General features: G+C 40.1%; 4 protein-coding genes across 9 annotated transcripts; 3 read left to right on the plus strand and 1 right to left on the minus strand.

The window, feature by feature from the left end:
- The first annotated feature begins 739 nt into the window (after positions 1 to 739).
- Positions 740 to 4,124, plus strand: LOC139776662 (serine/threonine-protein kinase grp). 2 transcript variants are annotated; one of them, XM_071713496.1, is made up of 8 exons: positions 740 to 1,095; positions 1,207 to 1,327; positions 1,632 to 1,855; positions 1,943 to 2,263; positions 2,496 to 2,699; positions 3,244 to 3,455; positions 3,544 to 3,678; positions 3,831 to 4,124. In XM_071713496.1, the coding sequence occupies exons 2-8, from the start codon at positions 1,266 to 1,268 to the stop codon at positions 4,026 to 4,028; spliced, it is 1,356 nt and encodes a 451-aa protein (XP_071569597.1). In that variant the 5' UTR covers positions 740 to 1,095; positions 1,207 to 1,265; the 3' UTR covers positions 4,029 to 4,124. The 2 variants fall into 2 exon arrangements, with proteins under 2 accessions (XP_071569597.1, XP_071569598.1); XM_071713497.1 differs by lacking the exon at positions 740 to 1,095 and having other exon boundaries at positions 1,661 to 1,855.
- Positions 4,125 to 5,004: 880 nt separating this feature from the next.
- Hdac1 (histone deacetylase 1) lies at positions 5,005 to 10,239 on the plus strand. The gene is made up of 9 exons (XM_071713495.1): positions 5,005 to 5,186; positions 6,182 to 6,294; positions 6,399 to 6,516; positions 6,600 to 6,973; positions 7,057 to 7,204; positions 7,282 to 7,567; positions 7,647 to 7,875; positions 7,989 to 8,079; positions 8,151 to 10,239. The coding sequence occupies exons 1-9, from the start codon at positions 5,123 to 5,125 to the stop codon at positions 8,219 to 8,221; spliced, it is 1,494 nt and encodes a 497-aa protein (XP_071569596.1). The 5' UTR covers positions 5,005 to 5,122; the 3' UTR covers positions 8,222 to 10,239.
- Positions 10,240 to 10,676: 437 nt separating this feature from the next.
- On the plus strand, positions 10,677 to 15,478 carry LOC139776658 (uncharacterized). Of its 2 annotated transcripts, none has more exons than XM_071713489.1 (7): positions 10,677 to 11,014; positions 11,099 to 11,680; positions 11,778 to 12,048; positions 12,618 to 12,754; positions 12,836 to 13,063; positions 13,133 to 13,337; positions 13,419 to 15,478. In XM_071713489.1, exons 2-7 carry the CDS (start codon positions 11,198 to 11,200, stop codon positions 15,077 to 15,079), a joined length of 2,985 nt encoding a protein of 994 aa, XP_071569590.1. In that variant the 5' UTR covers positions 10,677 to 11,014; positions 11,099 to 11,197; the 3' UTR covers positions 15,080 to 15,478. The 2 variants fall into 2 exon arrangements, with proteins under 2 accessions (XP_071569590.1, XP_071569591.1); XM_071713490.1 differs by lacking the exon at positions 10,677 to 11,014 and having other exon boundaries at positions 11,099 to 11,248; positions 11,326 to 11,680.
- On the minus strand, positions 15,390 to 17,401 carry Bys (Bystin). 4 transcript variants are annotated; one of them, XM_071713500.1, is made up of 4 exons: positions 17,271 to 17,401; positions 16,980 to 17,165; positions 15,897 to 16,819; positions 15,390 to 15,814 (listed from the first exon to the last, which is right to left on the minus strand). In XM_071713500.1, the coding sequence occupies exons 2-4, from the start codon at positions 17,121 to 17,123 to the stop codon at positions 15,577 to 15,579; spliced, it is 1,305 nt and encodes a 434-aa protein (XP_071569601.1). In that variant the 5' UTR covers positions 17,124 to 17,165; positions 17,271 to 17,401; the 3' UTR covers positions 15,390 to 15,576. The 4 variants fall into 4 exon arrangements, with proteins under 4 accessions (XP_071569601.1, XP_071569600.1, XP_071569602.1 ...); XM_071713499.1 differs by having other exon boundaries at positions 17,249 to 17,378; XM_071713501.1 differs by having other exon boundaries at positions 17,333 to 17,350.
- Between the last annotated feature and the right edge of the window lie 25 nt (positions 17,402 to 17,426).

Here is a 17,426-nt window from a genome sequence, read left to right on the forward strand (position 1 = left end):
TTTATCTATAGCATACGTAACGTTTACTATAGACAATGCGCGCATCATGCGTGAAACGGAACGGACCCAGTGTCGTCAGTGATCCCTTTCTCTCTCTCTTTTTTTTTTCTTTACATAGGGTCTCTGTCTCTCTCTTTTGACTCCAGTCCTCTCGCACGGCTCCTTCCCCTACTTTCCTCCCTTTCCCGCGACGTCGAGTTTGGGGTTTGGTTTGGGCCGTTTGGGGGTTTGGGGTTCCTCGCGATTTAGCTTGGAGGGAGAAGAATAGGGAATAGGTTGCGACTTGCGACAGCTCCCTCTCACCGACCGCCGTTCCTCTCGCTTCCACGTCCAGCGAATGGCGCGATCGTCGCTATCGAATGGGAAAGATGTTCGACGATGGTACGGCATCGGATTGGTCATTCTCTTTCGCTCTCCTCGACGCGAGAAGTCTCGCGATTCGCGTTCATCTAAAATCACCACTTCCGTCGTCGCCCACTGCCAGTGCACTTTCCCCACGGAAGTGCACGAGAGTGCAGCCTGCGGCTGCGACTCGCGATCCGCATTGATCCGCATGAGAACCTGGCGGCCGATCAAGTGCCAACCATGATTGGTCAATCTGCTCAACGACAAATGCGATTGGTCAGTTTCAACAGAATAATCGGTCGATTAACTGCTCCGATTGTAAAGAAGGCTTGAGGCAACTCGTCGCGCCTGCGCTCTCCTCTTTCTCATCGCTCCCTCTCTCTCCTTCCTCCTACCCCTCGCTTTCTCTCTCGCGTGGTCCGTGGTCGTGTAAATTTTCGTGGGTCCTTCGTGGAGATGCGTCGAACGGCGGTCTGGCGCGTCTGGCTCGCGTGATCCCGGCGTTAAACGTGTCGCGCGTCGTCCCGCCATCGTCGCGCGGATAATCATCGTGAATTTCACGTTAGCTCGCGGCGCCGATGATAATTTTCGCGCGTGCCGGCTTTCGTTGAGAGAGAGACAGCGACGGAGAAAGAGGGAGAGAGTGAGAGAGAGAGAGAGAGTGGCGCGACGGGCTTCTCCATGTAACCCGCCGTAACCACGTGCTTGAAAATCCTGTCGGCCGTTACGGCCGGATCGACACACTCGCGCGTAAGTATATTTTCGTTCCGAGGCGCGCTCGACGCCCGGAGCACCGGGATCCTCATCGCCGGGGAACGGTACGTCGTCGTTTCACACGCTGAAATACCCGATTGCTTGCAGAGCGCGCGATAAGGCGTCGAGAGTATTCCGTCGTCGCGTCCGAACGGAGGCATGCCGAAATGACGGAGTTCGTGGACGGCTGGTTCCTGGGGCACACCCTGGGCGAGGGTGCCTACGGCGAGTACGTCCTCCTTTCTTTTCCTTTGTTTGAACCTGGCGGCGATCCACGCCCGCGTCCGCATTATTCGTCCTCGGCAGATATTCGCCCGTGACTCACAAGATCCATTGTTCCCATTGTTCGGGACGCACGTTGAGAGACTCGCTTCGTTACTGATTCAAGGCTTTGATTGATTTCGCGCTACTTCCACGTGTGATTTTTCATAGACAAGTTTTCTTTTATATTTAGGAAAATATATTAATTAAGGAAAATAATAAAATGTACATTTTACTTCAATTTTGATTATAATTTGATACTGTTTGCGCAGGGTTAAACTAGTTGTAAATAAATCTACAGGCGAAGCCGTTGCTATGAAAATGGTTGACGTTGAGAAACATCCGGACGCGAGGCAAACGGTCCGAAAGGAAACCGCTATTCATCGTATGTTGTCGAATCCAAATATTATACAGTATTTTGGAAAACGCAGTGAACCCAACATGGAATATATATTTTTGGAATATGCTTCGGGCGGAGAATTATTTGATAGAATTGGTAAGATTTCGCTGGAATTTATAGAACGATACAGAAACATGTGGGAGATAGTAAAAGGTGCAGAATTACATTTCGAGCTCTTTACAGAACCTGATATCGGCATGCTGATGTGGGGAGCGCAAAAATATTTTAGACAATTGATTTCTGGAGTAGAGTATCTGCATAGTCGCGGAGTTGCGCACAGAGATCTCAAGCCAGAGAATTTACTTCTCGATAACAATGATAATTTAAAGATAAGTGACTTTGGCTTAGCAACGATATACCGTATGCAGGGTAAAGAGCGTCTTTTGGAGAAGAAATGCGGAACTCTGCCTTATGTCGCACCGGAGGTGTTGGTAAGGGCGTATAATGCAGAACCTGCGGATGTATGGTCTTGTGGAATTATTCTCGTGGCTTTGTTGGCTGGAGGTAAATGTTCTCCCTCCCTTTATAAAACCGCGTACATAAATTATTGCTTTAATATCTTTGGTAAATGTATGCAGTCTATTTGTTAATTTTACTCCAAGTTAGAACTTGCGATTGCCAGTTAAAAACTGCAAACAAATTGCCGTCAATGTGCCGTTTGATTTGAAATTTATTGAAACATCTAATGCCTGACTTGCATTCCTTAGTTTTTAACTGGTCCATGTCTGAAATATAGAACTGCCATGGGACCAACCTCTGGCAGCATGTCCCGAATATGTCGCGTGGAAAGATGGGAAATATATGTCTCTTACACCGTGGAAAAAACTGGACAATTCGTCATTATCGTTAATAAGAAAGATTCTTATGGAGTCGCCGTTGGCAAGATACAAAATGTCGGACATTAAGCAACACAGGTGGTTTGTCACAAGTTTTGGCAAAGGTAAAATAGCGTTTTAGGCTGATATTTTTAAAAACATAGGTTTAATATCTAGCATAGGTATCCTCTATTTTTTTTCTTAATATCCATGGAAGATTAACATTGGAGGCGCCCAGATAGTGTTTACTTAGTCAGGTACTGAGTGACTCTGAGTATTAATAAGATTACTCAAGGGAACTCGGTACCTAATTTAGTGGATACTGCATACGACAAATTCTTATTGTTTTTTATTTTCTACATGAGTACTTTATTAGTGTTAATTAGGATTAGGAAGCTTTCCCACAGCGTAGAGTTTTGTGATCATCAAAGCTCTTGCCTTTTCTTTGGTAATACAGCTCTATGAGTTTAATTAAGTATCATAAAGCTAGATTACCAAAGCAGAGAGCATTGGCATATACTTCCGACGTAACGCGTACGAATTTTAGCTGAGTTTTACGTAGAATGATATAGTAATGGTTGGCTAAGTGATAGAAACCGTGTTTTGTGCAGAATCTTATATTTCCATAAGTATTATATTTTACAGATATGAAGTATTTGTGATTTACAGGTGATGAAGTAGATGGACGGAATCGTTTGAATCAGGCAGAGGATGAAAATCTAAGAAATGTCTGCTTGTCGCAACCCGAATTTCCCGGGATGGAGAACGATGCGATTCAATTTAATTTAGGCAATCGTCCAACGTTTTCATTTTCCCAACCCGCTCACGTGGAAGATCTTTTATTAGGTACACAATTACAGGCGTTTACACAACCCAGTCAGGTATAACATCTTTTGCTAAATAAATTTTGAATTAACATACAATTATCTCGAAAAAATATTTCTACAACTTTATATGTTTTCCTTGCAGCAAAACTCCTTTCAAAGATTAGTTCGCCGAATGACTAGATTCTTTGTTAAAATAGAATGCGAGGAAACTGTAAGGAGGCTAATAAGATATTGCGAGAAAGAGAAATACGCTTATCGCGTTAATGAGTCTGGCGTGGTAAGACGCACGATATAATATAGAAAATGAAAAAGCATGGTGATATAAAGTGATATATCAGTATTGAAAATTTATAGCATATATCATATGCACTAAAAATTTTCACTACTGGTAGTGAACTTTGCGATGCAGTCATTATTATATGTTTGCAGGTGACGATATTGACCATGGATCGACGCAAAATGTCTCTGGTTTTCAAAGTGAATTTTATAGAAATGGACGGAAATATATTAGTTGATTTCCGTTTGTCCAAAGGTTGCGGTTTGGAATTCAAAAGAGCGTTCATTAAAATCAGATGCGCGATGGAAGATGTTATTATGAAGAGTTCGGCAGTATATTCAAAAAATTAATAACTGTGACAGACTCGTAGATGTAGGAATACGTAATTTGTAATTTTGTAATATATTTTTGTAACATTTTACAATATTAAAAATCCTTGTCTTATATCAGGTTTTTAAATAATTCCATAGTTGATGTATTAGATGTCGGTTTGTCTCCGTTTTATCCTGGGTCCTAGATAGATTCTTAATTAGTGTTACGAGGATCGCGAATGTACGATGGAATGTTAGTGTCGAGTGCCCACATTCGTTGACTCGCGGAAAAGGAGAGAAAGAAAAATAAAGTGTGTGTGGCACACTGGCATTGTCCAGTCAATGTATACACCATGAGTAGGTTCCGAAATGATAATAGTACTGAAAAATCTATATTTAACGTGAACTATAAATATTTAGTACATTTCGAATGAAATAAATCATTTTAAAGTAACAGCTTCATAAATAGTGATCTGTTATCAATGATGGAAATTTTATGGTGCGTCAAAATCGATGCCGTCTTACATAGTAAATTAGTTTTTTTTTTATTCTCCAAAGACGATATCTAAAATTCCATTTTATATTTAAGGTAGTTTTAAATCAAGTTTTATAATTGATTGTAAAATTCTACCCAATAAAACCGTATATGTCGAGATCATTATTGAAAATCTTAAATATAAGATTGAATTGTGAATATCTCCCCTTAAATAGACATTTGAGTGCTTTTAATTAAAAAAAAAAAAAAAACGCAAATACATACTGCATCATGTATTTGGCGCAATTAAAATTAGAGAATAAAAAAACAGAAGACTTCAATTATAGAAAAGATTTTTCAATCCAATCGCGACATTTCTACAATATATTTTCTACCGGAAGGTATTCGTCTTATGTCCAATCTGATTTCCGTAATTTTTTACGTCTAGATTTCCGATCTCAGTAGCACGATGTTTATGATCGAGGCCAGCCATCGCGCGCCGCAGCGTCATCTTCGCGACAAGCTTGTAACCCGCAATACGAGTGTTCGACGCCTGCGCGTGCGGTCGTTTTAGCGACGCTGTGTCTGTTGGTGAGAGCAGCGACACTCCGCGGTCCTCGTTTAATTCCGTGCCGAGCGTTTTGTCAATTTCATCGAAATGGATCCAGTAAAAATGTCCATGCAGCAGCACAGCAGAAAACGCGTCTGCTACTATTACGACAGTAAGTTATCGAGGGGAGACCACCGCACTTTGTGATCCCGCGAAAAACGCCGCACGCACACACACACGCGTGGGGGGGGGGGAGAAGCTTGTGAGGCTTGTGAAATGTGTTTGCGCCGTTCGCGCTTACCGCGTCTATTTTGCATGCTCCAGCTCGGCATCCGGCGGCGTATCGGCCCGTCCGCGGCCCGTCAACGTTAAATACGTCGAGGCACGATCGTTCTACCGCGTTACATCGTCCGTCGCATGCTCCCCGACGTAGATAATACGATTTTTGTCACGTTAAGACGAGAGATTCTCAGCCGCGGTTACGTGCGATCGTAGACAAGCTTGGGCAAGAGCAAGAGCGTCGGCCATTGCTATATATATGCACAGCCACCGTATACTTGAGCACCTTTGACGTTATCGAATCAATATCTCTCTTACTACAAATAACACATTTTGTAATCTACCTATTCTTGACGACGGCGGCTGATAATCGAAGAATTCGATGTCTCAACAGATCTTATGTAGGAACGGGGATCACATGTAATGGGACTTTGACGTTCTCCAAGTCACGAATTTTCAAATATTTGTTGCCATATGTGGCAATAATTATACGCCCTGCGCTTAGAACTGTAACTCTTCTCAACCGTGAGACGATGTTTTGTCACGAAAAAACCGAAACTGACAGCTTGAACTTCAGACGGCGTTAGGTTAGGTTATGAGAAATATAGTAGGATTTTAGGAGATTATTGACTAATGCGAACTGCAAGAGGTCATTTCTCGAATATAATTCACCCTTGTCGATGATAATTTCCCCTAAAAACGGTATTTCGGCGAACGCCGTGGAAGATGATACAGTTTTTGCATAGGTTATCGCGAGAGATTCTCAGGTGTGCTCCGACACATCGTAGTTCGTCAGCCGACCGCGTCACTCGATGATAGCCAAATATTTCGCGTTTTTTTGAATATCACGTTGGCTCATTTACGCACGTGCCCTCTTAATTTGTCCAGGTGATATTGGAAATTACTATTACGGCCAAGGACATCCTATGAAGCCACATCGCATAAGGATGACGCACAATTTACTTTTGAACTATGGTCTTTATAGGAAGATGGAGATATACGTGAGTACTCGTTGGAGATTTTAAATCTTACGAAAAGCTATATTTTAATACGTCGCTGAATATAGTGGATTATTGTAATCTAATTGTACTTTATTACTGGTTAGCGGCCTCATAAAGCCACAGCAGACGAGATGACGAAATTTCACAGCGACGAGTATATTAGATTTCTGAGATCTATAAGGCCAGATAACATGTCGGAGTACAACAAGCAAATGCAACGATGTAAGATATTGATGGAGGAATTGAATAAGCTGCATATAATAACGAAGTCGAAAATATTTATTATTCTTTCCTTTTGCATTCAGTTAATGTAGGAGAAGACTGTCCTGTTTTCGACGGTTTGTATGAGTTTTGTCAATTATCAGCCGGCGGATCAGTAGCCGCCGCTGTAAAGCTTAATAAACAAGCTTCTGAAATCTGTATTAATTGGGGCGGCGGATTACATCATGCAAAAAAAAGTGAAGCCTCCGGCTTTTGCTACGTGAATGATATTGTGCTTGGAATATTGGAATTGCTCAAGTATCATCAGAGAGTCTTGTACATCGATATTGATGTTCATCACGGCGACGGTGTAGAGGAGGCTTTTTATACGACAGATAGAGTAATGACAGTTTCGTTCCACAAGTATGGCGAGTATTTTCCTGGAACTGGAGATCTTCGTGATATCGGGGCGGGCAAGGTAAAAAATTTGTCAGAACATAGTAATTATTATTCGTAATGCTATTAGCATTAAATTACATGGTTTATTCTTATTGTTAACAGGGAAAATACTATGCGGTCAACATACCTTTGAGAGATGGTATGGACGATGAGAGCTATGAGTCGATTTTTGTCCCTATTATCTCGAAAGTGATGGAAACGTTTCAACCTTCTGCTGTTGTTTTGCAATGCGGAGCTGATTCATTGACAGGTAAGACCTGTCAAAAGAAACTATTATATTACAATGAAATGTTTGAGAGCTTTTAATATAAATCCTAACCAATGCAGGCGATCGATTGGGATGTTTTAATTTAACCGTGAGGGGTCACGGCAAATGCGTAGAGTTCGTGAAAAAATATAATTTGCCTTTCTTGATGGTTGGAGGTGGTGGTTACACCATCAGGAACGTGTCCAGATGTTGGACATACGAAACATCGGTTGCTCTCGGATGTGAGATCGCTAATGAGCTTCCTTATAATGATTATTTTGAATATTTTGGCCCAGACTTCAAATTACATATTAGTCCATCAAACATGGCGAATCAAAACACTCCTGAATATCTGGACAAAATTAAGTAAGCATTCTTACATTACTTAGTTTAGTTTTGTGTGCATCCTGTAAGTAAGCTAATCCATAATTGCGTTTATTCGTAGAACGAGACTGTTCGAAAATTTAAGAATGCTACCTCATGCCCCTGGCGTACAAGTCCAGGCAATACCAGAGGATGGAGCGGTTATTGAAGATTCGGAAGCTGAAGAAAAGGCAAATCCGGATGATAGATTGCCTCAGCGCGACCTAGATAAAAGAATGCAACATGAAAACGAATATAGTGATAGTGAAGACGAAGGCGAAGGTGGGCGAAGAGACAATAGATCGTACAAGGTATGTGATCTTTATTATAACAGTATAATATTTGATGCACAATAGTACAAATTTAGAAAAATACGGATGTTTAAATAGATATTCTTATCTTGTTCTTTTTCACGTTAATCTAGGGATCTAGGAAGCGCCCTCGTTTGGAAAAAGGTCAGGAGGCCATGGATACTGATGTAAAGAAAGAAGATGATATAAAGGCGGAACCAAAAGGTATTAAATCACATCTATGCAATTAACGGTAGGGAAAAAGAATGTGATAATTATTTGAATCTCTTATTTAGAAAACGAAAAGGACGAAAAAATGAACCCCACGAATGAGGAGGCGAAGAAAGATGGCGGGGCGAATCCCTGATAGATGATTGCCCCGGAGCATCTGAGAAAATGGAGAAGTTCTTATTTAAATTAAGTAACAAATAAGTTTAAATAATTTAAATAATGGCAGCACACAGTGCATAGATGTCTGTTGCCTCTACCTCGCGCGCGCCCTATAATTCGAAATTATTATGTTTTTATCAAAAATCTTGTGAAAAATGTTTAGACGTCTAGAAATATCGGATTTATTCGTGGAGTGTCGTCCTCATTGAAATTGACACGTATGAGCGTGTACGTAGTTTACAGTACCCTGTAATTTTAATCATAGACGGTTAGGAATTTCGAAGCGTATCTCTGAGTGTTTTAAAATGTCTTTTTTTTCCCCCCGGAAGGTGAAAGTACCGCACAAAACCGATTAAAAATATCCATGTTTGCGAAACGGTGTTTCGATCGATTCGTCAGAATTTTATAAAAATCTGACCGTGATTCTTTTTATACATATTCGTTTATTATAGCGTATCACTTCAACTTGTAGTGTCTCAATTTTCGTACGAGAGATCATGAATAGATCGTGACTGTGTTTCAGGATTTTATATAAGTACTTCAAGGATTTTTACAAACACGTACACACATCCACAATTAGTCCAAGATTGAATCATAAAATATTGACGATCGATTTAGAACATTAACGAGATTAAGGCTGCATTTCGATATTTACTGTCAGCAACTGTCGTAAAATATAGAAAAATATAGATTTTCAGTACTGACAGTGAATATCGGAAGGCAGCCTATATCGCCCGAATGCTGCTGTGACAGCATCAAACTCATGTGAGATACATAGGATACATATGTAACCATACGTCGGCCGCATGCATTTTGTTTGCGCGATCGGCGCGTACGTCTTCTTACCCATTCGTGATTGATCGAACCACTCGATAGAGACCTACACAATTTATACTAAGGAAGGGATAGAACTATCTCTTAAGCAACTCTTCTTGAAAAATCGTGCGTTGATGAATCTGTTCGCTTCCTATTCTTGTACATAATACGCAAATTAATCTTAAAGGAAATTAATCCTTGCATGCAATAACAATACTGTAATCATAATGATATCCTTTATGAAGGAATGTAAAATACATGTCTTACATTACTCGAAAAATTAGCAAATGTTCCTTTGGCTACCCCTTGGGTTTGTCTGATGAATTGCAGTGAATGTTATTATTAGCTTGTAACAGAGAGAGCAAAAGTTACAGGAAGTATCTGTAGCTTGACAAAATTAAAAGCTTACATATGTTTCATTGTATTGGACTTTATAGGAAGAACTTGTTACAAGTTAATTTCCACGTTCTGATTAGGTAAACTAGAGAGGTATCTAAGAAAGGAATGAATATATCCTGATATTTTTGAGTAATGTATACGCAAGAGAGAAACAAAATGAGGTCGGAAAGGAAATGCGGTAAAGCTAGGGCAGTTGAGGATTTATGTAATCAATTTCAAATGTAATTGTAGAATTTTAAACGTATACTAGACAAGACTTTTATCTTAATTTATATATAGATATAAAAAAAGATATGAAAATTATTCATGTGACATCCGGATTGATCTCTGCGAGAAATGAATTCAAGATCGCGATGTCATTCCAAGGATCGAACCTGCGTCGATCTTGGTGTATAACAAAGATTTCATAACAAAATCTGCGTTCAAGCTGCATTCTCACGTATGCGTATTTCCAGATTTTCGTATGCGAGAGCAATAATTGCGTATTTCCAACCTTATGTACATAAAATTTGTCCTCTTTTCTTTTCTCTGCGATGCCAGAGTACTCGATCAAGTCAGAGCGGCAGCCGTGATCGATTTTACTTGTAATAATCTGTAACATTCGATTGATTGACGTCATACGCAAAGGCAAATTCAAAAGGATTATCGCGTTATGTCTCGTGTACGTCAATTCGAGATATAGATCAAGTATTAGATATTTAATGTCCACGCATAAGAGTACACATATGGACGTTTTTAAATATTTATAATAAAAAAAAATAAAGAAATCTATATATGTAATTCTGTGGGATTTAAGTGTTCTTGGAAACCCTTGGCTCTGAGAAACCCTCTCTAATGGAAATATTTTGCTGATAGTACTGTGAAATCGATGAAAAGTGAAATGAAAGGTGGTGAAAAATTATATTTCAAAATGGATTATAATTTTCCTTATATGAAATGTAATGTAATACTGTGAAATATAAGGAAAGTTAAAAAGTAATAACAAACTTTTTAAATATTAGATATTAAATTTATACTAAATTTAACTAAAAACTGAATTTTTATTGAAATATTGATGGAATAATAATGAAATGGGGTCAACTGAATTTCAAATACATTTCAGTAAAATATTTCTATCAGGGCTGATACGGTTCTATTAATCGCCTTCAGGAACAATCATGAACAAATAGATCTGTCTCATAATACTGAATATTTTTTACACATGCACGCACGCGCGCATATGTCGTACACGTGCACGTGTGTGGGCAATGTGGGCAACTGGGCATGTGTATCAGCGCATGGTACCGAATGACCAAGTCCAAGCTGGTGCGTGGTGACAGTCCCGAAAAGCCGGCGTCTTGACAATTCCCTGTCACTGCTCTGGTTTATCACTAAAGTATGACGTAGTGTCGAAAAAATGATAAGAATTATAGCGCGACTCGCGCAAATAAGTCCGATATGTACCTATGTCGAACTGGGTTTAACCTCGCCGCAGGAAGGAAAATTGATTAATGCGTAGTTACTCGCATGTGAGATTTACTTTGCGCGCTGAAGAACAGCGCAACATTTCCCATCAGTAAGATATATTTGTTCTGGCAAATTAACAACGAGCGCCTTCGAACGACTTCTGTTGACACTGACAGATCATTCCTGATTGCAGATGTTCAATGAGATGTGAAATGTGAGCAAGGAGCCTGTTGCACCGCGTCGGATAAGGGAAAGTTACAACGCGTAGAATATTCCGGCCAGATTTTCCAAAATGATCTCCCAAATGTCGCACGTGATGACCCTCGCTAATAGCATCATAGGTGTAAGCGTCTTGGCGATGCCCTTCTGCTTCAAGCAGTGCGGCATAGTGCTGGCGGTTCTAGTGTTGCTTTTGTGCAGCGCTTTGTCTCGACTGGCATGTCACTTTCTCGTCAAGTCAGCCGTGATATCGAGGAGGCGCAACTTCGAGCTACTCGCCTTCCATGCGTTCGGCCACATGGGAAAGTTTCTGGCCGAATTATTCATCATTGGTTTCATGCTAGGCACTTGCATCGCCTACTTCGTCGTCGTCGGCGATCTGGGGCCGCAGATAATCTGCAAGATGATGAGCAAGAACCCGGCGGACATTCGCACCAGTTTGCTAATTTTTACCGGGGTCTTCATAGTCCTACCCTTGGGATTGCTCCGAAATATCGATAGTCTGTCCAGCATTTGCACCGCTACTATTGTCTTCTATGTCTGTCTTGTGTTAAAGGTATATAATGCGTAACTGTAACTTATTCATAAAAATATCGTGCTCATCCGAAACACGTAAGCGCTAATATTAATATATTTTCTCGTCTAATCGACAGATTATGGGCGAATCGACCTTACATATTTTTGTGGGAGATTGGTTTGACAGTGTTAATTATTGGAGACCAGCGGGTATCCTCCAATGCCTGCCGATATTTTCCATGGCCCTTTTCTGTCAAACACAGCTGTTCGAAATATACGAAACCATTCCAAATGTATCCTTAGAGAAGATGAACGACGTTGTACGAGGAGCATTAAATATATGTACACTTGTATATATGTGCGTTGGTTTGTTTGGTTACATTGCATTTTGTACCCAACCGTTCACAGGTAATTCAATAGAGCTGTTACGCTAAACTGGCTGTACTTAAGGACGTTCTCCGGTCCTTATACTAGAGAAAATCGATTTTCTTTAGATTTTCTTGAAACTGTGAATATACGTTAATTTAGGTGTGTTTTATGCGTGGTATAAATTTCAGTACCTCTTCCGGTATAAAAAATCAAGATACTGAGCCTCAAAGTTTCAATTTTTACCAAAAAAAATTTTTTAATTTAATTTTTTTTAATTTTGGCATTTTTTCCTTATAGAACTCGACGAGAGGAGCAACTTTGGTCCTTTTGACCAACCTCGTATCTCTTACCGTTTGGCCTGGAAAACCTTTTCATTAGTAAAAGTTGAAACTTTGAGGCTCAGTATCTTTATTTTTTATACCGGAAGAGGTACTGAAAAATTTATACCACGCATAAAGCACACCTAAATTAACGTATATTCACAGTTTCAAGAAAATCTAAAGAAAATCGATTTTCTCTAGAATAAGGACCGGAGAACGTCCTTAACAATAAACAGCTTATAATTCGTTGTCACTCATTTCACTGTTGCTCTTATTGTTATATTGCAGGAAATATTTTACTGAGTTTCGAACCTAGCATAACATCAGAATTGATTAAACTGGGATTCGTGTTTTCGGTCGCATTTAGTTTCCCTCTAGTCATATTTCCATGTCGTGCGAGCTTGAATTCTCTTTTATTTCGCCGGGTAGGTATGCTTTAGACAGATCTAGAGGCACAAGTACATATTATTGCTGTAACTCTAATTCACGTTTTACTGCTACGTTAGGTGTGTACCCACGAATCGTCCGTCAATTATTTGCCAGAGTCCAGGTTTCGATGCTTAACTATCGTGATAGTCAGCATTTCTATGACCATTGGTATTTTAGTACCGAACATAGAATTCGTTCTTGGTATCGTGGGATCGACGATTGGCGTGATGATCTGTTTGATATTCCCGACAGTGTTCTTTATATCCATAAGCAGCAAGAATACAAATGAAAGACTAGTAGCGCAGGTAAAGCCGATCTCAACTTCACGATTTTTTTTCTTTGAACCTTTTTTACAGCGTATATTTTACATTTAGGGCATTTTAATCGTCGGCGTTTGGATCATGATCCTCGGTACGTACGCCAATTTGTACGCTATGGAGGAGTCCACGAACACAAAATTAGCGATGACTAATAAGCCGCTCGTTCAAATCAATAATTTACCATTAAACATAATTAAAGATGATATACATATCATTCCCGATATTCCCAACAGTTTGGAACTTATTCCCAGAGCAAAAGGTACAAAGTTATTCAAATTCATCTGTTCACTTTTGTTATTTTAATTTTACGTTATATTACTCTCTTAATTTTACGTTGCAGACAAAATTAATCAACTGCCTGAGATAAATATTCTGGATAAAACGTTAGAGGTGAAAGCGAAAGACGTTCGACAAGAGCCGCCAATACCCGTAGAACGTTTGATCGCCAGCGAAAAGCCAAATATCGAAAAACCTGATAAAATAGCAGTAGGCTCTCTTGTGCCAGAAATTGATATAGTTGAAACGATCAAAAACGATAATTTAAACGCGCAATCGCAGGTTGCCACAAATACTGATGTTAAAGTCGATGTTAAAATCGAAGAATCTGTTACTTTGAAAGCGGAGGAGAAGATAAAGATAATCGAGGAGAAGGAGCAATTGATAGACTTGCAGAAGAACGATAATCTTATTAATTTAGATGCCATAAAGAAGGAGGAGTCAGAATTGGCGGCTGACGGAGACATCGCTAATGCCAGAGCTGCGGAACGACACGAGCAGCTCAGAAAAACATTGGAGAAGCATAAATTGGAGCAACGTCAGATGATGCAGGAGCAAAAGGAAATTCTGAAGGATATCAAGGAACAAAAGCAAGAATTCGAGAGGGAGAAGCAAAGAATGGCGAAGGGCGAGATACTAAAAAAGAATGAAAAGGTACAAATTGACATGAAGGAAAACGTTTTACCAGAGATCAGGAGCAACGTGGGAGAAAACGATAAAAAAGCTGTGGAAAATAACGAGATTATTATCGAAAAAAATAATAAAAACGTTTTGAAAGAAAAAGAATGGAGTAACGTAGATGAGGTAAAATTAGATGAAAAGCAGCAGCCTCGAGACGAGAATAATGTAAACATCGTGGTTGAAGATAGCAAGAAAAAATTAGATGTGTTTCACGAAATTTCTCAAAACAAGAATGTAGAAGAATCACAGAAAATATCAGAAAACGCACCAGATAAACTCCCTATCAAAGAGGCAATTGTCGACCGTGAAACACCGGAGAAATCATTACAGAAAGAAAAGCAAGACGAGACAAAAGTAGAAAGAATAGAATTTAATGATTCCAAAAATATGAAGGGTCCTATCTTGAACGTTTTATCGAAAGGAATTCTACCAAGATCTCTTATGGAAGAGGGACTTGCTAAAGAGAATGATAATCGTCAGGCAAAGGAAGAGAAAAGAGAGGTCCTTACGAATGACGTTGCGAACGCGTCGGATAAATTGCAAGAGAAGTACGACGATAAGTACTCTGTACCCGTAGCATTAAAAATGACGAATCAATCAAAATTAGACAAGGTAATAGTTCCATCATTGAATAAAAGCGAACCTGAGGTTCTCGCTATACGTCGAGATATTCTAGAGAATAACGAACGCGAGAAGAGAGACGTCGACGGAGAGATAAGTGCGAACGACACGAAAGTCAACGGCGAGCGTTTAACTGAGAAATCTAAATCTCTTGTTAAAGATGTCGAAGATGCGGACAGCGAGACCTGTTCGAAATTGCAGGAAAGTTCAAAGAAATCAGAGGCAGAGAAGGAATCCGAGAGAAGAATAACTAAACCGAGTACAACTGAAGTGCCTCTGATTAACACAAATCTCTATTTGTCCGAGCAGAGAATAACAAAGACGATTTCTATGGATCAGCATGCTGCTCTAGATTCGGAGTACGCGGGTATGATACAAGAAGATTCGAAAGTTCTTAGTCCTATGGATAAGACTGAGATATAAGTATCTAATTCAAAAGAATATTCATGGCATAATATTAATTTTATAAATCACGGATCGCTCGTTGCTTTCCGAGTTGCGCTGTGCCTCTTTATTTATGTTCATAAAATTATTACTAAATTATTAAGTTCAAGATGCAATGGAAATTTCCCAGATGAATGCGTGTGAATTGCAAGAATATCATGATATATTTATGACATTTATAACTTAGGTAATCGTACGAATGCGATTTTTAATGTGACTGCTGTTTATATTATGTTGCACACTACATTTTTCTTTACGTCGTGTAACAATTGTAAAAATAATGCGAATATTGGTCTAAAGCATTTAATTAAGTATAGGACCAAATATAGATGTATTTTTACACAGCAATTCGAGTTTTGCCATAAATCGTCTAACTTACCAAGGTGTTCCAATTTCAATCTCTTATATATTATAATTACATTATAATTACAGATATCGATACAATAGCTTTGATATCTTGATAGATATATGCCGCATTACGTATCTTTAATATCCATTGGTTCTGGTTTAGGTTCTGTAACTTCTGCGTCTCTACATTTCGCGTGTTGTAACTCTCTTCTGATTTCGGGAGTGATCGAATGGTGCGACTGTTTCCTCAGTAGTCCCAGCAAGGCATCCTTTTGCTCAGAACTGATATCGCTCTTGTATCGTTGCACAAAAGTCAAGAAGGCCTGATGCCATAGCACTGGCAACTCTCTCCTGTCTCTTTCGAACCTAATGGATTATATTCATCATGAACACGATTCTTAATAATTGCCGCTCGAAATTCGTTTTGTTACTATTATATATATCTTACCTAAGAAAGTGAAATACTACTCCGTCCACTACTCTGTACGGAAGCGCATATTTCTTATCCAAAAATATCCTGAGAAAAATGCTGTTAGCACCCGTGTAATCCATCTCGGCGATTTTTAATATAGCCGCCGAGGAATGTAAAATCGGTATCGAGTTCTTCGCGATTACAGATCCGACGATAACAGCCTCCCTGAGCGTGCATGTTCCCGATTCCAAGAGCGGCAGGAGGAGTCCCTTCATAAATCCGGCCGGCTTGAACAGCGCTTTCCTCAGCGCCTGGTACAAATGGAAATTCAGTCTTTTGTATTCCGCTAGATCGTCCCTGATGCGTGGTAACAGGACCAGGTTGTAGAACCTCTGGGCCATTTTTTCCTTCAAGTTTGAAGCGAATATCCTTGTCGCCTGATACATGGCGGCGGCAGACCACTTAGGTGGATCTGTAATGTACAATATTTGCTCCCAGTTCCTCAAGGTGGGCACGATCTTGAAGGCTTTCGGCAGTTTGCCGCTACGATACTTCGCCAGGACGTCTCGGACACCCTCGTACATCGCCTTCACCCGCGGATCCAGATCCTGCAGTTGAATAGCCCCGGCGTCAGAGAATTGCGTGTCGATCTCGGTCTTCTTCTCCGTCAGTTTTTCCATTATTATGTCGGCGAGCGTCCTCGTCGGCGCTGGGTCCTTCGACATGAACATCTGCAACGCCCGTTCATCGTCTTCATCGATCTCAATGTTCTCATAATAATATACATCCTCCACTGGCTCCTCATCGCCACTGGACTGATCCTCGTCGCTCAGACCAGAGCTGAATTTGACCGGTTTCCTCGCGCGCTTGGGATCGCTAGGGCCAATCTCACCTTCGATCTCCAGCTGCTGTTGCCTGGCTTGCGACAAGATCTTCTTCGTCAGACTTGGCGCCACATACTAGACAAGAAATAATTACAGAAGTTACAATTAAAGAAAAAATATGTGGAAAAAATGTTTTAAATGCGTTTTTTCACAAGGAACTTAATTATCTCTGTTCGATTTCAGAGACTTTAGAGAGGAAATAAGAACTCGATGAGGGAAATAAATGCAGACTAACCTCTTCTTCGTCGTCGGCCCGGTGCCTAACTTTTTGCCTGTTTTTCACCTTCACTGCTTTCTCAAGTTCTATTTGCTCTGCCAAACCAATTTTTTGTTCTTTAGTTTCACCTTTAGACACCTTGATCTTCTTCGCTTTACCCATTTTTCCAGCAGTTTATATTTCAGCAGTTGTTAGTTTATATTTCTAAAACACAAACACGTGTTTTTCATACGAGGCACGTGAGTCGTGAAGCGTGAAGTTGGAGTTTGGAGTTGGAGATTTAATACCGATCGATATTTATCGAGCTACCTTTAAGTAGAGTCCTATAGGACTCTACCTTTAAGCAGCGCTTTCACCGCAAATTTACATACAGTCACGCTTTCGACAGTCCCTGAGTCGGTGAGTCCCACGAAAAAGGCCAGGATGGCCTCTCTCAGGCTTCTCTCTGATAATAGAGAATCATAT

The sequence above is a fragment of the Temnothorax nylanderi genome, unplaced genomic scaffold (assembly GCF_030848795.1).
Source record: "Temnothorax nylanderi isolate EJ_2023f unplaced genomic scaffold, tnyl_v1.0 TNYL_tig0124_pilon, whole genome shotgun sequence".
NCBI lineage: Eukaryota > Metazoa > Arthropoda > Insecta > Hymenoptera > Formicidae > Temnothorax > Temnothorax nylanderi.